Consider the following 19595-nt stretch of genomic DNA (forward strand, 5'->3'; position numbering starts at 1 on the left):
GTACAACATTTTAAAATACTGCAGCATTTCCACGGTAGTAAGTAATCAAACTGAATTTTACACGCGTGTGTCGCTTGTAAACATCGCTGTCAATCCTCATCTGTGCTTAATTGGTGGCAATTGCTTTTATCAACTTAGATGTTAGAGGTGGTGAAAATGGGATAATTGTTTGAGAAGGGGCTTGACAGAGGACTGAAGTCAATGTGAGAAAACAAGGGGAGACAAACTGGTGGCCCTAGTCATAAGACTGTCATTTTAAAACTGTTTCTATGATTTATGATTGAGATTGGCATGGGACAGCATGGAAATCATCTTAAGCACTTCACAGCAATACAGTGACGATAAGCAATTTTCTATATGGAAATGCATTAGGTTTTTATAGTATAACCAGCCAGAATTTTGGTTATTATGAGAGTGAGTCATACAGTGAGCAGGAAACACCCCCACCCATTCCCTGACACAATGTTCTTTAAAGTTTGTTTTATTGCATATATTTTATTTATAAGGACAGGCAGAAGCTTCCGTTTCTCTCTGCAGCACTCCCCTTGGCTCTGTTCTCTGACTGCACATGCAGTAACCTACAAATATATCCTGCAGAACTAGGCCCTATCCTGGGACAACTCATTCACAATCTGAACAAGACACTGGGAGGACACATTTTCTACTCATTAATACTGAATAACTGGAACACACTGAACTTCTCATTTTTTCATAAATTTAAAAGGAAAACAGTTTTGGTCAGCAAAATCTATTCTAGCGCCACAGTGACCACAGCCAAAGGTTAAAATTTTTACACGATGACTGCACGTACAGGCACGTGGATGCACACGCACAAGCATACGTGCATGCAGGCTGCACGTATGTACACATGCAGACATGCACAGACCTGCGCACACAGACACACACAAACACACATGGACACACACACTCACTTGTACTGCTGATGATCCTTGGTGCTGCGAGTCTTGGCCATGAACCGCTCGGCCAGTTTCTCCAGGTTACGGGAATACTCGGTCTCGATTTCGGACTTCTTCCGGAAAAAATCCTGCAGGTCCTGGAGCAGTTGGACCCTCATCTCCGTCTGCTGCTCCAAACATTTCTGCTGTTCCACCAGCTGGGCCCGGATCTCTGAACAGAACCAGAAACACAGAGAGAGAATGAGCCACCGTCAGTTCAAACTACTGCTCCAACAGATGGGTCCAGATCTCAGAATCAAAACAGGAGAGAGTAAGTGAAATAGTGAGAGAGAGAGAGAGAAAATTTTCAGCAAAAGTAATTTGCTAAAGCAGCTGTTCATGAAGACCTTTAAACTAACACAAAACCAAGTAGGAAATTGTCCCTGTACTTCTGCTAAAAACACAACCATGCCCAACCTTACAGCTGAAATAACAACTTCAATATGAGACTACCCAAGTTTAGTGCAAGCTGTCCCATTAAACTAAACCTCAACAACAGCAACTAAAACATAATAAAATAAAGTGCCAAATGAGTCTGCAACAGCAAAGAGGGACGTATTTTTAAATAAGAACAGTTTGGCGCTGTACAAACGCCAACTGATTAACAGCTGCGTTTATCATGATGCACACGAATGGAGATATTTTAGTACGACTGTACATCACTACACTCCCCAGGGAACAGAAATAGGAGCCCCAGAATCTAATCACACAGGAAAAAAGAGAGGGGGCCAAAGATGGTCCCTGGGGTACCCCGACTGCATATTTAACAGCAATAAAAAAATAATAAAAACTAAAAAAAACGGGGGAGTCGTGGTTGTTTGAAGCAGCCCACCCCCCCTCCCTTTACCCCCCCTGTGGGTTTCTCCCGCGCATGTGATATATAACTCACCTGCCACAGAACATGCATCTCATTAAAACTGCATCTGCTACAAAAGCGGCATCTTCCACACCGTGACCGTTTCGCTGGCTGGGTCCAGGGGGCCCCTCACCATGCATAATGCATATACGTGAATACTGGGTGCCTAGGCTTTGACATTTCCCTATCTGGACGACCCCATTTAATGGGAAGATCTCAGCAGGATAACAAGGCGGGGTAACCATTTCATTTAAAGGTTAAAAAAACTAAAATGACCAGAAAATTCCATCCTGCCAGCATTGTGTAGTGGAAAATAGAAACATGTCTGTCCGTGAACATCCATTACAGAAGGCTACAATGCCCCGGGAGTCTGACAAAGAGTGTGATTGGTTCCCTTGACCTATGGCCTTTAGCTCGGCAGACCAATCACATCTCTCAATGTGCCGCCAGTTTGAAACCTGCAGGAGACCTAACCTGTTAACTAATAAAAACTCCAAATGGGAGATGAGCTCAGAAGAGTCACAAATGAATAAATCCTGAAACACACAGAACCCTAAATCATTCCTGGTTTTGCAGCATATCATTAACTTACTTTCAAATTTCTCCAGGCCAGTTCCAAACATTAAAAAACCCACTTGTGAAATGACTCATCGAGTCCCCCTAATTTTCTGCAGATGTCAGAATCTCTGTAGATTTTATAATTCACATTGCTAAAACCCTCAAGAAATCTACTAAGAAAAATGGGCAGAATTAAACCCACAAACAAACGGGCAGTCATGCTGCATAAGACTGATATAATAAACCAGCTGAGCTGGGCCAAACACTTATTTTAAATATTTAACAATGTAGACACCAGTATAATCCCTGCAGATATCTGACAGTTCAAAAAAAAATCTATTTTTACTGTACCATTACTCAAAACAGAATTTCTTGTTACGGAGGAAGGAAGGGGGAAGCACAAGAGAGAAGTAAAGGGGAGGAGAGAAGAGATGAGAGACAGAGAATGGGGAAGGGCAGTTGTTGCCATCCAGGCACAGTTCTGTATTGTGGGAAAGCTGAATGTCCCAGTACTCTTAAGACAAAAACAGAAACCATTTCCAGAACAGAAACTACAGCAGCACTTTTTTAAATCACTTAATCAACAGGGACAGGTCTGCCCTAATATTTAGAGGGTCAACCCAAGCATTTGGTCAGTAACTATTTCCACAATCCTAATAATTACAGAAAGATGTGGGGTGATTTATCAGCATTAAACTCCGCACCACAGTCGGGACAGTAGGTCTCTAATCTTGGCACCAAACGTGAAAATAAATCATGCAAATGGGAAGCGGCAGGCGGAAGAGGATTAGCCGGCTCTGGTTTCCAGAGGAAGCAGAACGCTGCGGGTGCCGGGGGGGAGCTCAGTCACATCCAAAGCGCAGCAGGTAGCGGCCAGTCACTGCGGTCCCAGCGTGTACGGTGTTCTGCGGTGCCCTTCCTTCTGAAGTGACGCCGGAAGCATCACGCGGTAACCGCAGAAACCGAAGCCAAAAGGCGCTCTGCTACCTCTACACCCAGCGCTGTCAGATCCCTGCGATTTTTATCCTCCAAAAGACGCCTTCAAATGTAGACTTTTACTGACTCCCATACACGTTCTTAAGACTAGACACTAATACTTTATTTTAAACCCCCAATTCACACAATTTATTCCAGAATAGCCTATATTTACCCTAAAGCTTGTCACATTGATTTGCGCAAAGCTCTCGGCATGATGTAAAAAATCATCCATTTGCCAACCCTGTTCAAATAAGGGGGTGCAGTTTAGGAATAGTTCCGGTCCACACACAGTGAACAAAACTTTTTTATTTTTTTATTTTAAAAATGTCCTTCTCCATCATCAGCGCTGTCGCATAATGAAGTCTGGAGAGGTACTAAACAAAGAAGCCGGAAGTCCTTCATTAAAATGAGATTAAACTGATCACGATTCTGACGGCACCGTCAGAAGGACGAGCAGGGGACTTGGGAAGACATCAAAGGTCCGATGTTTGTTTAACGACAGCGGAAACCAAGCGTCGCAAATGTGACTCATTCCTTAGTGCGAATGTACATAAAAACCACAGTGAAAGATGATCCGGAAATTAAACCCCGAGGAAATGACATTTACACAAAAGCCAAGCTCATTAATAAACGTTATTACCTGCGAGAATCTTCATGCTGGGACAGTAATCCTATTCATTCACTTTGAAAGAAAAATGCAGCGTGACCACAAATTCAATACAGGACAATGTGAGCAAAAAGAAAGCAAAGTCAACTCCGCAGTCTTATCTGTATTGCATTTCAATTATGTCATCACAATAATACGCGGCCTTCTCTAACATAAAAAAACACATTAAGTTTGTAACAGCAAGCATTGCTGTTGACACTGCATTGCATTGCACACGAGTTTTCATGCAAGTGGAGTCTGTAGACGAGAGCAACCGAAAAAGTGAAATGGACGCCTTAATTATTGGGATAAATCTTAATAAGATTTTTCAAACTTTGCACCGTTCACGGAGACTAAAGATTAGCGCCAAGTTCCTTTTTACCAGTCAAAGCGGTTCGTGCGCTCGGTGCGGCATTAAAAAGGCACGACTTCTGCGCATGGGGGAGGCATTTCTGCTGAATAGTTGCCTGCTCTCAGCTGCATGCAGGGTAGAACCATCTCTCCTGCGTCCCAGTGATTTTCCTTATTTATTCGGGATATAAACTAAATGAGTTTAACAGAGCAGTCGAATCCCCCCAGCGAGGAACATTCTACCGGAGACTTATTTTACGCATTTACTCGGCAGGTAGGACGGCCGCAGAACCCAGCTTCTTTGATCAAAAGAACCGTTTCGACAATGTGTCAAGTCTACCCGTAGACATTTCCAGTTAAATCAATCAGTTGGCTCTCTTTTCTTTCACCGCAGGCGTCAGTATAATGTTTACTTATTTGCACAATAAAGTCCATTCAGAATCAATTCAGCGACAAACTGGCCAAGAGGCTTATGATACAGCGTGTGTGTGCATGCTCCCCAGTTTTAAAAGTGTCAAAATTAATGTTCAATGGATCTTTAAATACAAGAGAGTTCTTCCTGAAAAGAGCTCAAATGTTTGGGGATCTGGTATGACTAATGCACAAAAGTTACCAGTCATTCCAGCAGATCAGGAGACAGAGGATGCCCTGACCCTTGCTCTGTCAGTCTGTGCATAAAAATAAGTCAGTGGGCATGTCCATCCTCTGTCAACTGACAATTTGTGTGCGAATCATCTTATGAGGTCACATATGACATATGCCCCACGACACCCGTTCCCCTTTAACTCCAAAATAAACTATCAGCATAAATGACGGTGTAAATGGTCAAACTCGGACGAACTAGAACCAAAGCCCTGTTGTTCCAAACTGGCCGGCATCCAAACCAGATTCCCTTTGAAGGACGCTACCCACAATCCCCTGCACAGGGTCAGGGCCTCCCTCTCATCAGTCATCGAGTGAGTACAATGCAATGAGAGAGAGAGTGAGAGAGAGAGAGAGAGACAGAGCGAGAAAGAAATAGAAAAGCACAGCCAGTGGCCAAACCAGTGGCAGCAATAACATACACACAGTTCATTACACTGCACTCACTTGGCAGACCCCCTTAACCCAGAGCCATTTAAAATAAATTACTTACAATTAATTCCCATCATTAAAAGACATTTATAGCGCTGAACAAGTTTACACACCCCCCTCTGGGACCTGTAGCAAACACTACCTCTTCACCTTCAACAAAAGCAAAAAAAATGAAATAATATCTGGGTCAGAACATTTCTTTGCCTAACGCAGGTCTTTGACGGCACCCGAAATAGCAGCCGGCACCAGGACCCAGTGCGGTAAATGTAGGACGCCAGTCCACCTCCGCAATCTGCTCTTCATTAAAGCCCGGGAAGATTGCCTCCGATGCACTGAGGAAGACAGGGGTACAACACCAGTAGCAAGGCCGCTAATTAGGCGAAATATCACCGAAGAGATTGTGAAATGTCGGTCTCTTGGGGCGAGCACTACTCTCAACACTGCAAAACGCTGCGGTGCTCTGTACTACTATCACGTACAAGTATATACAAAGATGTAAGAGGTACACGCATTGTGTGTGAGTGTTTTCTCAGTTTCGGTTCATTTAATTTCAAAGTACTGTGGGAAGGGAAGTCTCAATGAAGTTTACACTCTGGTTGGGCAAAAAAAAAAAAAGGAAAAGTACTGCTCTGGGAATATACTGGAAAAAACCACAGCACAAATGCCTTTGTTGAGTAAAATTGCCAGGTGATTTAGTAAAAATCCATACACAACAGAAACACAGCTCAGAAATTGAAATTGTGCTCGTACCTGAACGCTTATCCTTGCGGCATTGCCCATTTCACCCTGCCACCTGACAGGGAGATTGCATTTACTGCCGTTGCCAAGACAACCGACAAGAAAGAGCGTTCCAGGGGAATATCGCGGAACGTTCTCTCACCCAGAAATGTAATTAAGCTTCGCCACCTGTGACATCACAATCACAGGTGCCCGTCATGTGACCTCTAGCTGCATTTCACTGGCTGGCTCTGAGCAGGGTTTGCCCCAATCCTCCCTAGCTCTCATCCTATCGGTAACAGGAGCAAAGGGTTCCTCGGTACAGATGGTCATTTACAAGGCATGGACAGAACAGTTAGGGGCCACATAGGAAAAGTCAAGCCCCCATATTCTCATATTGTAATGGGTGAATATCATCTACTAGTGTAAAATCTAGAAGTATCTCTCTCTCCTATACTTCTTTGCTGTGTTTTTATCTATTCTAAAACACACTATATAGCATTTGCTTGTATGAAATGTGCTATATAATTAAATTATTATTAAAAAATATATGAGCACAAAAAATCAGAAGACTCTTTTTACTTGTCTCATTGTTCCACTACACTTCCTGCAAGTAACAGCAATTCAGAAAAGCCAGCAAATCGTAGCTTCAGATTCAATTTGTTAAAATACAGGGCAAAGCATCTACAGAACCTGTGGTTGAACAGACAATTCCATAGTCTGTTCCTCAGGACATGACTTCACGAGTTTGTCTGTAGGACGCGGACGTGCTGGGTGAAACACGCCAGGCTCAGTTATCTCTCTGCCCGCGATCGCGGTTTCTGACGGAGCAGACTATGGTCACGGTAATTACCGTGCGATCGCGGTTGCTGACAGCATCCAAACTAAGCACAAGATGACAGCCCTCATGCCGCTACTGGACACTGTTTTCTCCAGAGTAGCGATTACAATGAGACATGTGGGTCTCAAACATGTAACCAAACAACACCAAGCATGGCAGTCCCTGTGTGTGTGTGTGTATGTGTGTGTGTGTGCATGTGTGTGTGCGTGTGTGTCTTACAGGCTATACATTCTAAGCCCTCAGCAGCCAGCTGACCATCAGCCCTGCGATCTACACTCTCCACAGTCTGGCAGGCAGAGTTTATGCATAGCTAGCAGGGTACACTGTCACCACGGAGACTCCCTGGAGACCGGGGGAGACGGGCATTCCGGATGAGAGGAATGCGAGAGCATGTGAAAGGCAAACCCCCAGAGAACTGCAGCATGGGGAGGGGGGGGGGGGCAGGGAGCTGGGACAGAGAGAAGGACAGAAAGACAAAGAGAAAGAGGGAGAGTGGGAGACAAAGAGAGAGAGAAACAGGGAGAGGGAAAAAAAGAAAGGGAGAGAGAGGGAAGAGAATACGAGTGAGAGGGAGAGCAGGAAGAGATAGAGGTAGACAGAGAAAGAGGGACAGAGGGTGATAGAGAGAGGGAGAGCGATAAAGAGGGAGAAAAGGGGAAGGGGAAAGAGGAAGACGGAGTGGGAGAGAGACAGATCCATACCATATCAGCCATCATCAGTCAGTCTGCTGTGGTTGAATACCACACTGCTCATCTATTTACTGATAAAAACTCAGCACATTCACAGAAGCACAAAAACATGTAACCGGGCAGAGCACAGCCACACGCACACAGTGCCAGAAACACAGAAAAAGGAAATGAAGGAACAATCTGTGATCTTTGATTACAGACTAGCCTAGTTCCAATCCCTTACATATCTGATATGGCCAAGGCAACCTGCTCAATCTGCTGCCATTATGAGGCTAATGAACACAATACAGCTGCTTATTGCAGTGCATGTTTTAACAGCTGATTGCTTTCACCGTTCGGTGAAATGACCCCTGAAGTTGTGTGTATTTGATATGATCATCTTTTTTTTTGTTACCCGTTTGCCTTGGTGTCACAGGCAAAGAGAGGGCAGAGCCCTTCATGCAAGATCTTCGTAAGACGAAGGTGGGTTTCTGAGGGAATTGAGCGCTCTCTCCAACACTTGATCAAACGCTCTCACAAACAACCACCGTGTGCATTATAGCTGAACCAGGGCTTCAGCAGGGAGGAGTTGGTTGGTGTTGCTGCGAGACGAAGGTCTGAGTCGAACCCGTGCCCGTTCCCCTCGCTCATTCTCCAGAGGTTCCTGCCTCACATGCGACAGGAAATGCAGCTCGGACTGCGGGAGTGTGTGGCCTTATGAACGCTCAGGTTCCTTCCTGCCTTCCTATTTTAAAGGGCGATTCAGGAAAAAAAGTTTGTCGCTAAAGTTCGGTGAATCCAAACACCACTCTACCTCACGAAGGCCAAAATTAAACGCAGGGAAGATGACCCTGACCATAGCAAGAAAGTTTGGTTTCCGAGAAAAATATAGCAAATGTAACTATGGAGAGCAAATATGCTGACTAATCAGAATCTTGCAGACGTACATTAATAATGCATTACTACAAACCACCATCAGACACATGGAGTGTGTGCCTAGTGTGCTCAGTTTGTTTTCAGTTCAGCTGGTTAATTGCCCAAATGTTTGCTTCATATTTCCTGCATTATTAACTAAAGTTTTAATAAAATCAGCTCATATTTTATTATTTATTATTTCTGAGACTGTTTCCATGGCGACAGCCCGATGGTCAGTAAAGCAGGGGAACGGAGGAGCATCAATCACAGGGAGAATAATTACGGTGGCCTGGGAGGGCCATCAGTCAAGCCAAACCAAAACAGAGAGCTTCCCTACCGCCACCGAGTTGTGGGGAGGGGGAGATGGAGAGATGAAGACACGGAGAGAGAGAGAGAGAGAGAGAGAGAGAGAGGTTGGGGGGGGAATTTTACTTATTTATATATCTACTATACCAGGGGTCAGTAGGCTTGCTCTGGGCGACGCCTTGACAGCAAGCAGAAGGGTGAGAAAGAACAAAGAAAAGAGACAAACCAAACCCCCCCCATCCCCCGCCCCCAAAGCCGCACCCGAACAGACCAAACGTGAAACATTGGCAGAGGAGTCATGGGTCAGAATAGAGGGCAGGGTTTTAGTCTATTAAGATTTGACTGGCCTGCACTTGACCACTTTACAAGCCCATATCCTACAACCGTGAAATAGGCTATATAATCTCACCGTACGTAAGAGCTCTGTGTTTTATCATACCTTAAGCTTCCTGAACATCAAAAGTTCTTTTTTTTTGTTCAGCAGAAACATCCACAAACAGCTTAAAAAGGGTAGCGTGCGACACACACAAAAAATTGCTGCCAAAGGGGAAGGCGGTGAGCATTTGGCTCTTATCATTCAAAATCCCTCAAGAGTAGCCGTTACACGGGCACAGTTAGCCACGAAGGATATCCTGGCTGAACACGCGTCCGCCCGCGCTGACCTACACCGCGATTATCACCTGACCGTTCCTCAGCCTCGGCGGTTCTCTGATTTATCATCTGGCCTGGCTTGGCTGCCCTGTCTGGCTCCTTTTTTTTTTTTTAGAAAAAAAGGGGGGGAGGGACTCAGGCGCTGAAGTCAGTCTCGCTCTTTCAGCCTTCTTTTTTTTTTTTCTTTTTCTTTATTTTGTGCGTGGGCTGCAAAAAGAGACAGTGGCATTCATCTATGGACATCTGAGGCTTTGTACTTTTCTTTTTTTGGGGGGGGGAGGCGGGGTGGGTTCCAGTGATGGAGGGACAGAAAGAAGATCAGGTTTCGCCGTGTGGCCCCCACCCACTCATTGTGTTCAGCCAGTAGAACGCAGCCGAGCTTGTGCAGGCCTGCCCGACCCGTACAGAAGAGCGCGATCGTTTCTTCCGCACCTTCCGGAACGTTCTGACCACAGCGCTCGGCAAAAAGAAAAATCTGTGAAGAGATGCAAATGCCTGTTGTCCTTCCACCAGGGAACCGGAAACGGACGCGGATGTCAACACGAAACGAGCAAAGAGGCTTCCGGAACAACGCATTAATGTTGACTGAGGCAGCAAGCTTCACCCTTTGGTGACGCTCAAAGCACAAAGAGTAGAGAGTGTTCATAGCCTAAGAGCAGAGCAGCCTTTACACAGGCAATACACCCACACACCTTAGCGTGCAAACCACAGGTATCACCTGACAGCTCCTAAGCTGGAGGCCCCCCTCCCACACACACATGCACACACAGACACACACACACACGCACACACACACACACACACACACACACACACCTGGACAGCACAGCTAGCTCCACACAGCATAAGCAGAGCCTGCCGGCTGCACAGTTCTGCGCAGGGTCTGAAGGCACGTGGCTTACAGTAGCAAGGGAGAACGGACAACACCTGCTGCCAATCAGAACCACAGCACCAACCCTTCCGGCCAATCGCAACGCTCAGCACACGAGTGCATTCGGAACGACCCACAATCCTCCAGGAGGAAGCAGACCTGACTCCGCCGTCGCTGTGAGCCAGGCGCAGACGAGTCTCCACCTTCCCATTCCATTTATGCCGGAGCTTAATCACCCAGCCATTACCGTAAGTGCTTAATATGGACCCGCTAAGCACGCGGTTCAGGGAGCACTCTCCCCGACTTAACGGGGCTGTCGCGCGCAGCCTTTAACACCTCAACAATTCTCGGGACTCCGCACTTAACGCTTCCGCAATCCGCGGCCAATTATAGCACCGCAGTCTTGACGTTCGTGCCCGTTTTGTTAAATATTACGCTTGCTCCGCTAACGGTTATCCAATTACAGAGAGCACCTGCCCCCCTCCTCTGGGGACAGAGACATATTCCACCACTGCCACTGCACCACCACCTCAGTCAGGCATAGAACACAATGCAGAAGAACATGATCCAAGGGGCTTCTGGGTAAAAAAACAACAAAAAATGAATATATATCGACCCTCAGAGTATAGTATATCCTCCGGTTCACCCCGGTGCCAGCCAGCCCACACCCCCCCTAGTCCTCCACAACCCCTCCCCCCAGGGATGGTTCTCAAACAGCACTCAGGCTAATGAAAACTCTGAAAACGGCATGGTGCAGTATTACTAACAGCTGGTAGAGGGCTGGCTAATGCATGGCTTATTGACCTGCCCCCTCCCTCAATTAATAAGGCAAAGGGATGGGGGGGACAGGTCCAGGGGACAGCACTGGGTGCTGCCGTATACCACAATGCACCTCTGACAGAGGGGTCCACACGGGCTGGCGGCCGTACAGACAGGCCGAGGTCCTCCGGAGTGATTTTTTTCCCCCACTCGGCCTATGAGAGGTCATAATGGACACCCTGAAACGCAGGAGATACTCAGAGATGCCCCCCATCGATCCGCCAGCTCCGCTCTGGAGCAGGTCGAGCAGGTCAGTCTTCAGGAAACGCAACGGTACTGCTTTTCATTCAGCCTTCCCTCCACGACCACCGACAACAGCAGCTGCCGTGAAAACATGCTTTGTGCGTTTTATTCTGTAACATATAAAGCACGAGATGCAAAAACACCCGTTGTTTTCCACATTAAATGTTCAGGAATAACAGGTAAATGTTTTCTGTCATTTAGCAACAGGTCATTATGGTTTAAACACACAGGGTTCTGAACCAATGTCACTGGTAGTTGAGTTATGAAATATTTACAGAGCAGAGAACTGGGTAAGAATTTTCAATTTGCACAAAAAGAAAACACAAAAAGTCAAAATGAATAACTGTTCTCACCATGTAGCGGGCAGAAGTGGGGGGGAGGAGCGTTGTCTAGACAGAAGCACTGACTTGAGCTTAGGGTTAGTCAAAAGGGTCAAAGGTCATGGAGAGACCTGGTGACCTGGGGTCACATCTCAAGTGATTTAGGGGGGTTTGTCTCAGACTCCCCAACATCCCCACTGGGTAGTTGGAGACTCCTAAATGAGGAAATTAGAGAGATTCAAGCTGTTTGCCAAAGTCACACTTAAAACCCCTTTGGGACTGTTGTTAAATATGTTGCAAAGTGCAAATATGAATACAAATAAGCACACTGAACACAGTCTCTAACCCACCAGTGAACAGGTTTCAATTCTGCATGAAGTAGCTACAAACAATGGATACTAAATGGAGTGCTTCAGCCTAAATCTGGACAATCCAGAGAGAACTAGGAGCACATTCACTGACGGCTGATACACACATTCAAGCGCACACACACACACACTCGCACACCTTCTGAGGTGCTACCTCTCCATTGAGAGGGAACAGGGATGTTGCCATGGCAACGAAAGCACAGAAGCACAGCTTCTCCTCGCCATGGCGATGCTGCCCGATTCCATGTGCAAGGCTAAGGGAAGAAGAACACACTCACTCACACTCCCAAGGAGAGAGTGACTCTGCTAAGCACATTTCAAAAAAACTTTAGCCTTCGCTACTTTTGGCCGAATTCATCAAGGTTTCAATGGATTCCATGAAAAGAAATGCACTGAAAAAAATAACCACATCCAAGCAATCAGGAACAAAAGCTCATTATGAATACCAAGTTATAACCCAACAACAAAACCTCACAATGAATACAGTTCTAACCCAACAACAAAACCTCACCATGAATACTGAATTATAACCCAACAAAATCTCACAATGGACACAGGGTTATAACCTCAGCGTCTGAATGTTAGCACACAGCCTACATTGTGCATTAAGGTTCCGCTGGATGTACATTTCATGGTTTAAAAGCTACTTCATCTGAAAAACCTGGAGCGGGAAAGCAATTCCAGGGCAGTACTTCAGTTAATTACTTAATGAAATAAGGGAACTAAATCCATCCCATCAATCTTGTAACCGCGGCAGCCCAAGAAGCGCCGTTTCAGCAGCGGAAACCCAGGCAGCGCGAGATCGCCACGGTAATGCAGTGCTCAGACAAGCCTGGGGTGACTGAACACACAGAGGGAGGGAGCCCAACAGAACACCCACAATAGTGACATTTTTTCCCTGGAACCATTTTACACAGGCTCTTAAGTTTGGTTGTTTAACACCGCATCAGGTATAAAGAGAAAAAGGCCAAAAGAAACGTGATACGCCACATGGTGGCCATGACCGTTAATGCATTCGATAACTATCGTTGTGGTATATCGCCCAGCCCTACACCAAGCTTTTATTCTGTAATGATGACACGAGCACACTTCTGCATGCTAATTGGCCGCTGCTGCCATATCTCCAGCTGTGACTGTGATCCTGCCAAGCCACGGTCTTTAGAAACTCAGGTGTGAAGGTCTCACATTTGGGGTTGAGCAGCGGACAGTCAGCCAGTCTGAAGATTCGCACAGTGAGGATTCAAAGCTGCACGGTTTGATGAAGTAACCATTTTTAGACTGCTTCAATGGTCTCTCCTTCCTCTCACCTCCCTCACCTTGCTGTGACATCACCCTGAGGTAATATCCTAAACCTGCAGAACGGCATCATTTCGGCAAGATCTCATCTTCAAAGCACAAGACTAAATCCAAATGAAAGTGCTTAAATTATTCAGGCGGGGCATTCAGACAGTGTCTTCAGCAGGAGGAAATTCGGATGCATTTTTAATGATCACTTCATATGATCGCTAATCACCTTGAATCGCCACGGCGACAGGGTAGATGAGCTCAGCGAAGGGAAGAATCAAGAGCAGGAGTGCATACTTCCAGTTACAGCTCATGCAAGTTCACTCAAACCAGCCAATCAAATCACCCACTGAATCAGACACTGCACCCCTCTGGAGTTAAACCTGCATACAGTGGCCCTCTAGAACCAGAGACTGAGATCCCTGGTACAGAAATGATGCACTTGCTGATAGTGACACACCGATTGACTCCAGCTGAGGTGAGTATTGAACTGACAATATCAGCATGTCTCAATGTAGCCAGATAACAGCATTATGTCATCAAGACAGATAACTTTCCTGAGTTCAAGGCAATCAATGCCTGAAACGGCTCTGGCAGTTTATCCCTCGCCACACACACACACACACACACACACACACACACATACACACAGACGCGCGCGCACGTGCACACACACACACACACACACACAGACGCACACAGACAAACACTTTCAAACTTTACAGAGCTTCAGGAGTTTCCTGTGTTTATCAGACCAGCTTTAATCTATAAATAATAACCCAAGGGAGGGGGGGTGTCCTTTAACTTCAGACACCAGCCCCCCACCCCAATCATCCTTGCAAACCCACCCTCTCCAGGGTTCCGAGCAGCCCGGGTTGATTTCTCGACAGGCATCTGCTTGGAAACCCGAGACTCAAAGTGTGAGGACCCGAGCACAAAGGCAGTCCCTGCAGGGCACGCAAGGCCGTTACTGTGCTCCTCCTATCTGACAGAAAAACCCTCCAAAAGGAGGGCGAGAGAGACACAGAGACAGAGAGAGCGACAGACAGACAGACAGACAGACCACATCATGGGGCACCAGACTCCCAAGCTCCAATTACAGAGAGCCACAAACACGCTCAGTAGCCCCGCCCCCTTTCTTCATCACCGCCTCTGTTGCCGCGGGTGAGCGATCCCGGGGAGCGATGCGCATGTCACTCCTGGGTCAGGTGGCGAACATTAAGCGCGGCCTGTGGCGCGTAATTTAACCAATCACGCGAATCCCATTCCTGTCACCCGATGACGGCACGGACCAGAAGCTCAGGGCTGGGGTGCCACACACAGGATGAAGGGAGCGGGGCTAAATTCCCGTTCCTCTCCACATGTGGCCGTCTCTCCGCCATCAGCCGCCAATCAGCGGCCTTTGAAAAACGGCGCTTCTGGAGCGGCTGATGAACCCGCAGAGACCTGGCACAGCTGGAGCATCGCGCATACACACGGGAGGAAGAGGAGGAAGAGGAGCCAGGCAACATGGCCGCAGAGCGTTCGGGTGGTAAAGCGCTGGCCTCACGAAAGGAACAGGGTACGTGTGCCAGGGCATGAAATTACCTGTTTTTCACCCGCTGGCCTGGGTAGCTTGTGGATTTTATGAAGAAAAAAAAAATCACCTGGGATTTTCAACACTATACCAGCCACATTACCGCTCACAATAGAACACAACCTGGTTGGTTAACTGCCAAAGTGGCTTGTACAGTAGAGACTCTTACTAGCCACAATCAAAATTCTACCAGCATTTGGCTGGTGGCAGGTGTTAATTGCAAACCCTGACCTGTGCACAAGAAACAGGTGAGAGGACTGCAGCAGTAGCCAGTCGGTGAGTAAGTGTGTGAGCGAGCGAGGGGGGGTGGGGAGAGGGGATAGAGAGAGCAGAGCGAGAGAAAGATCTGGGAAATGAGAGAGACAAATATACAGGGAGACAGACTGAGAAATCCAGGGAGATCAAACATTCAGCCTAATTCCTTCCGGATTCAAAATGGCACAAATGCAATTTTCATCTTTCTGCCTAGAGATGTTTAAAGGCATTTAAAATATTCATGTGAAATATTACTGCATGCTCAATGAGGCAACATATTATACAATTAAGACTCTGAACTACAATGCCCTCAGGGCCTATGCAAATGCATAGACCTCACACAAATGGTCAGTTCTGCCAAACACAAGCAATACCAATCACCAGCCACTGTTCATTTAGTTATGGCTCCATTACAAAGCTCTGCCAGGCAGTTAAAACCAAAACACTCTCTAATGTTTTTATTCAATTTGCACAGAAAACCAGAGCTTCTGCTCCAAACAGGAACACAGAACTGAGAGAAATGAAGAGCTAACTGACACACAGGGGTGGCATCTGACAGGAAGGGCACAGTTTTGGGGTTCAGGGGTTCAGTGTAGGCCTTGTACTGATCCAACGCACAAATAACAACTCTTGTAGATGTAGAGTAAACTTCACTGAAACCACAGATGCAGGAAGAGACTAATATTCCCAGTAAAGAAGCAAAAACACAGAGAATTTAAATAATATGTATAGGCTGGAAAGGGAACCCACTATGGAGTGGCAGGAGCACAGAGGTCCCACACAAACAAGAAGGACTGTGGAGCTTTCAAAAGAGCAGCCCCAGGCTGCCATCACATTGGCTGATGGCTTTGAAAGATTGACTCCGCTTCCTTCGACTCCTACCCTTATGCCTTTCAAAGGGAACCCCCCACCGGAACAGTGGCCTTTAGCCATCGATCGCCATGCCACTGCTGTTGGGAGACCTCCCTGGAAAAGCCAAAGGTCAGGGCAGGAGAAGAGAGGGGGGCGGGACCTGCCAGCGAATGGATCTCTCCTCCATCATGGAAGGATTGATCGCACGGGAAAAGGCACAGCCATGGCCACCCCATCGGGGTCCTCACAGCAGCTCGGAGCCAACACCCTGGTCCAGGGGAGCCCAAACCATGGTTCAATGGGAGGGTTTGAGGTGGGATCACAGAACACGCATGACAAAAACTCCAGTGAATACAATACAAAGAAATACCCTCCCATTAATGTTAACAACTGGTAAATTCAACACTGAACCTGTTACACACACACACACACAACCACTACAGGCACCTGTTACACACAGCACCACTACAGGTCCCTGTTACATACACAGCATCATTACTTGGACACCTATTAAATAAACTGCACCATTAGACACACACACACCACACCATTACAGGTCTTGCATACACAAAATGAGCAGGGGGGGAAACATGAGTGTGTGACACTGTGCTCATCACCTCACTGGCTGAAATTCACAGCACGGTCAGTCTCCAATCACACCTGAGGCAGGAGGATTAAAAAAAGGTCTTTGAAAACCACGAGGACGACCTTGAGGCAGAAACAGTCATGCGATCTGAGAGGCAGAATACGTTTCCGCTTCTCCCCGAGATTTACCGCTTCGCGTGGCCACCCTGCCCGGCGAGGCGCCTCGAAGCGGCGTGCGCTTTACGACGGAGCGCGGAGCGGCTTGTAAAATGTCCGCCGTTATTTCTCCTTCCCTCTGCGGGGACAGACCCCTGACAGGAAACAGAGGTAACCACCTGCTCCCCTCTGCGGGGGAGGGGGCCCCGTGCTTCTCAGCGGACTTGCAGTTGGGAGCGGCAAGTCCTTCAGAAGGAAACAGGGAGTCGAGCTGCCTCAGGAGGACAGGAAGTGAGCGTACAGAGCAGGGTCACCTTGGCAGGTGAGCGTTCTCAAAACGCCAAGACAAGCCTGGAACCAATCAGTCCTGACAGGAAACCAAATTGGGGGGGGGGGGGGGGGGGGGGGGGGGGGAAGACTGCAATTTGTTTAGGACTTTACTTGGGTTATTCAATTAACCTTTTTTCCCCCAATTAATTCCCCACCACATTATTATGATTACACGCACACAGACACGCCTCCTCGTCTCGTTATCAGCTTCTGTTATTGGCTGAATTCTGGTCGTTCTTTCCCTTCATTCAGCAGATTTCTTTTTGTCCACTCATGTTGTTAAATCGTATATTTATTCCATTTTATGCATTGAAAGGGCATAAACAGATTTCAGAAAAGGCTGAACAAAGGAATACAGAAACTCCACAAGCACGATAAGATGACCTTTGTAACAGGATCGATTGCAGATATTCTTTTATTTACTGAAGCTCATATTCGCCCTTTTCCCGTCAACTATTCTCCGCACTTAAACATTTCGTTTAGACACTTAGACACTTTTTCATGCTAGCTCACGTTTCAGCTGCACCGTGCGTCACCTTGGATTAGGCAGGCAGGAAAGGGGTGGGGGGGGGGGGGCTCGAAAGCTCTCTGACCCCCACGGTTTTCAAACAGTGACGTCATTCATTTGCACTGCTATTTGACTAACTGCCAAAGAGATCTCTCTGATGAGATTTCAGAACCCGTGCAACCACTTCCAGATACGCATGGGGATATATCGCCCTGTGATGCATGTGAGCATCAAAAATAGCTCTACAGTTTTACCCTGTACCTGGTAACAATGCACCCGAATGAGGTCAACACAGGAAGGAAAACAAGCAGCGAGAGGGTTTTTTTATTCCAATACAAACTGAAGGTACCGATACAGTGGTCGTGCTAGCCCATGGAATGCTGCGTCTTTGGAACGCAGGACATTTCAAAATCTGTGTCACTAGAGTTCAAAAGAACCTATTTTTGCCATAAAATGCCAACTCACAATAATGGCAAAATAAATGTATGTATGTTGTTCATAATTTTATTATGACACTTTATTATTTATTATTTCTTCCCACCAGAAGTGGGAAGAAATAAGCGGCTGTTTTGGCATTCTGATAAAAACAAAATTTTGCCACAAAGGCTAATAAAACAAAACAAACATTTTATTTACTCATTTTGCACAAGCTACAGTGGCATAGGCAGAAATAGGCTAAATTGTTGTAGGAAAGTGGGTAGGCTGACTTGGCAGGTTTTTCTGTAATACATTTTCCATACACGCTACGCCCCACTCCAGCAATCATTGGAGCTAATACTACGACACTACTGTATTCCTAACGGCAATGCGGTCATTGTTCTAACTATTCCCACTCTACCGCCTTATGGTGGCACAAAAACACAATGATGTAAAAACGTTTTTCTTTTTTAAATCAATATTACAAAAAGACTAATTACACAAGAAGAGCACAGGCTTCACATAGGCTAAAGCCAAACCAACAATGCACCACCCCTCCCGATAAAGCATGCATCCGCTCCTGACAGGCTTATCACAACTTATTAGCTCTAATTAAGTAATTAAGAAATAACTGAATTGAAATTGGACAGCTGTAGATGTCGAGGGAGAAACAAGACAAGAAATTTTTTTAAATCCATACCATCAAGCATCTCACAATATTAGCATGAAAATCATCAGCTTTAAAAGTGTACCACTTTTATATTACTACAGTTATATTGTGCATGGTCACAGACTAGCATTTTCATTAGGCTACATGCTCGCACTGTTCTCAATACATTTCATCTTTGACAATGACAAGAATAAAACCGATGTGCTTGAGCATACAGCATATAATGCACAACCGGAGCTACTGGCCTTTGCTCAGCCACAGTTCCTTCACAGCAGTTCCGTGTGCTTTCGTTCTAAACTAATTTGCAGACTAATTTGCAGAAATAACAGAGAATCACATGACCCGCGGCATCACATGACCTGAGTCAAGGGTACCACTCCAAGAGACGAGAAAAACACACAGGGATGACTCAGAGAAAAATGGAGACTACAGTGAATGGGGCCATAGGCAGTCCTGAAGAGACTTAAAGAATTGCAGCACGTAGATTCAAACAAGAAGGGATGAGCACATCAGCCAATGACATTAAAGTCAGGATGTGCAGGGGATCTGGGGAGACATGAGAAGCTTTTGAAACTGAGCTGAGCTTGATGGTCCGTTGGACATGTAACAGATTATTTTACACACCCTGGATCCGATAATGCGTTAAGAGCGTGGGAACTGGGTAAGAGCATATTGGAGACAAACGGTAAAGGATTTCCAAAACGAAAATCAAGAGCGAATGCTTGAGCATTAGAAACAGCCGCACGACACAGCAATTCTTCAAAAGTCATGGCGACTGGACAGAACACCTGGGGAACAGCTTGAAGACTGATCGCCCCGACTAC

At 46.4% G+C, this 19595-nt stretch overlaps 1 protein-coding gene across 2 annotated transcripts in view; it reads right to left on the bottom strand.

The window, feature by feature from the left end:
* LOC118232203 (SLIT-ROBO Rho GTPase-activating protein 1-like) overlaps positions 1–19595 on the bottom strand; it is a 68392-nt gene that overhangs the window by 41261 nt on the left and 7536 nt on the right. For both annotated transcript variants that reach the window (XM_035426957.1, XM_035426956.1), the window contains one exon: positions 933–1128. In XM_035426957.1, coding sequence (XP_035282848.1) covers positions 933–1128 — 196 coding nt within the window. The remainder of the gene's footprint in view (positions 1–932; positions 1129–19595) is intronic.

This window comes from Anguilla anguilla, chromosome 7 (genome assembly GCF_013347855.1).
Source record: "Anguilla anguilla isolate fAngAng1 chromosome 7, fAngAng1.pri, whole genome shotgun sequence".
NCBI classification, from domain to species: Eukaryota; Metazoa; Chordata; class Actinopteri; order Anguilliformes; family Anguillidae; genus Anguilla; species Anguilla anguilla.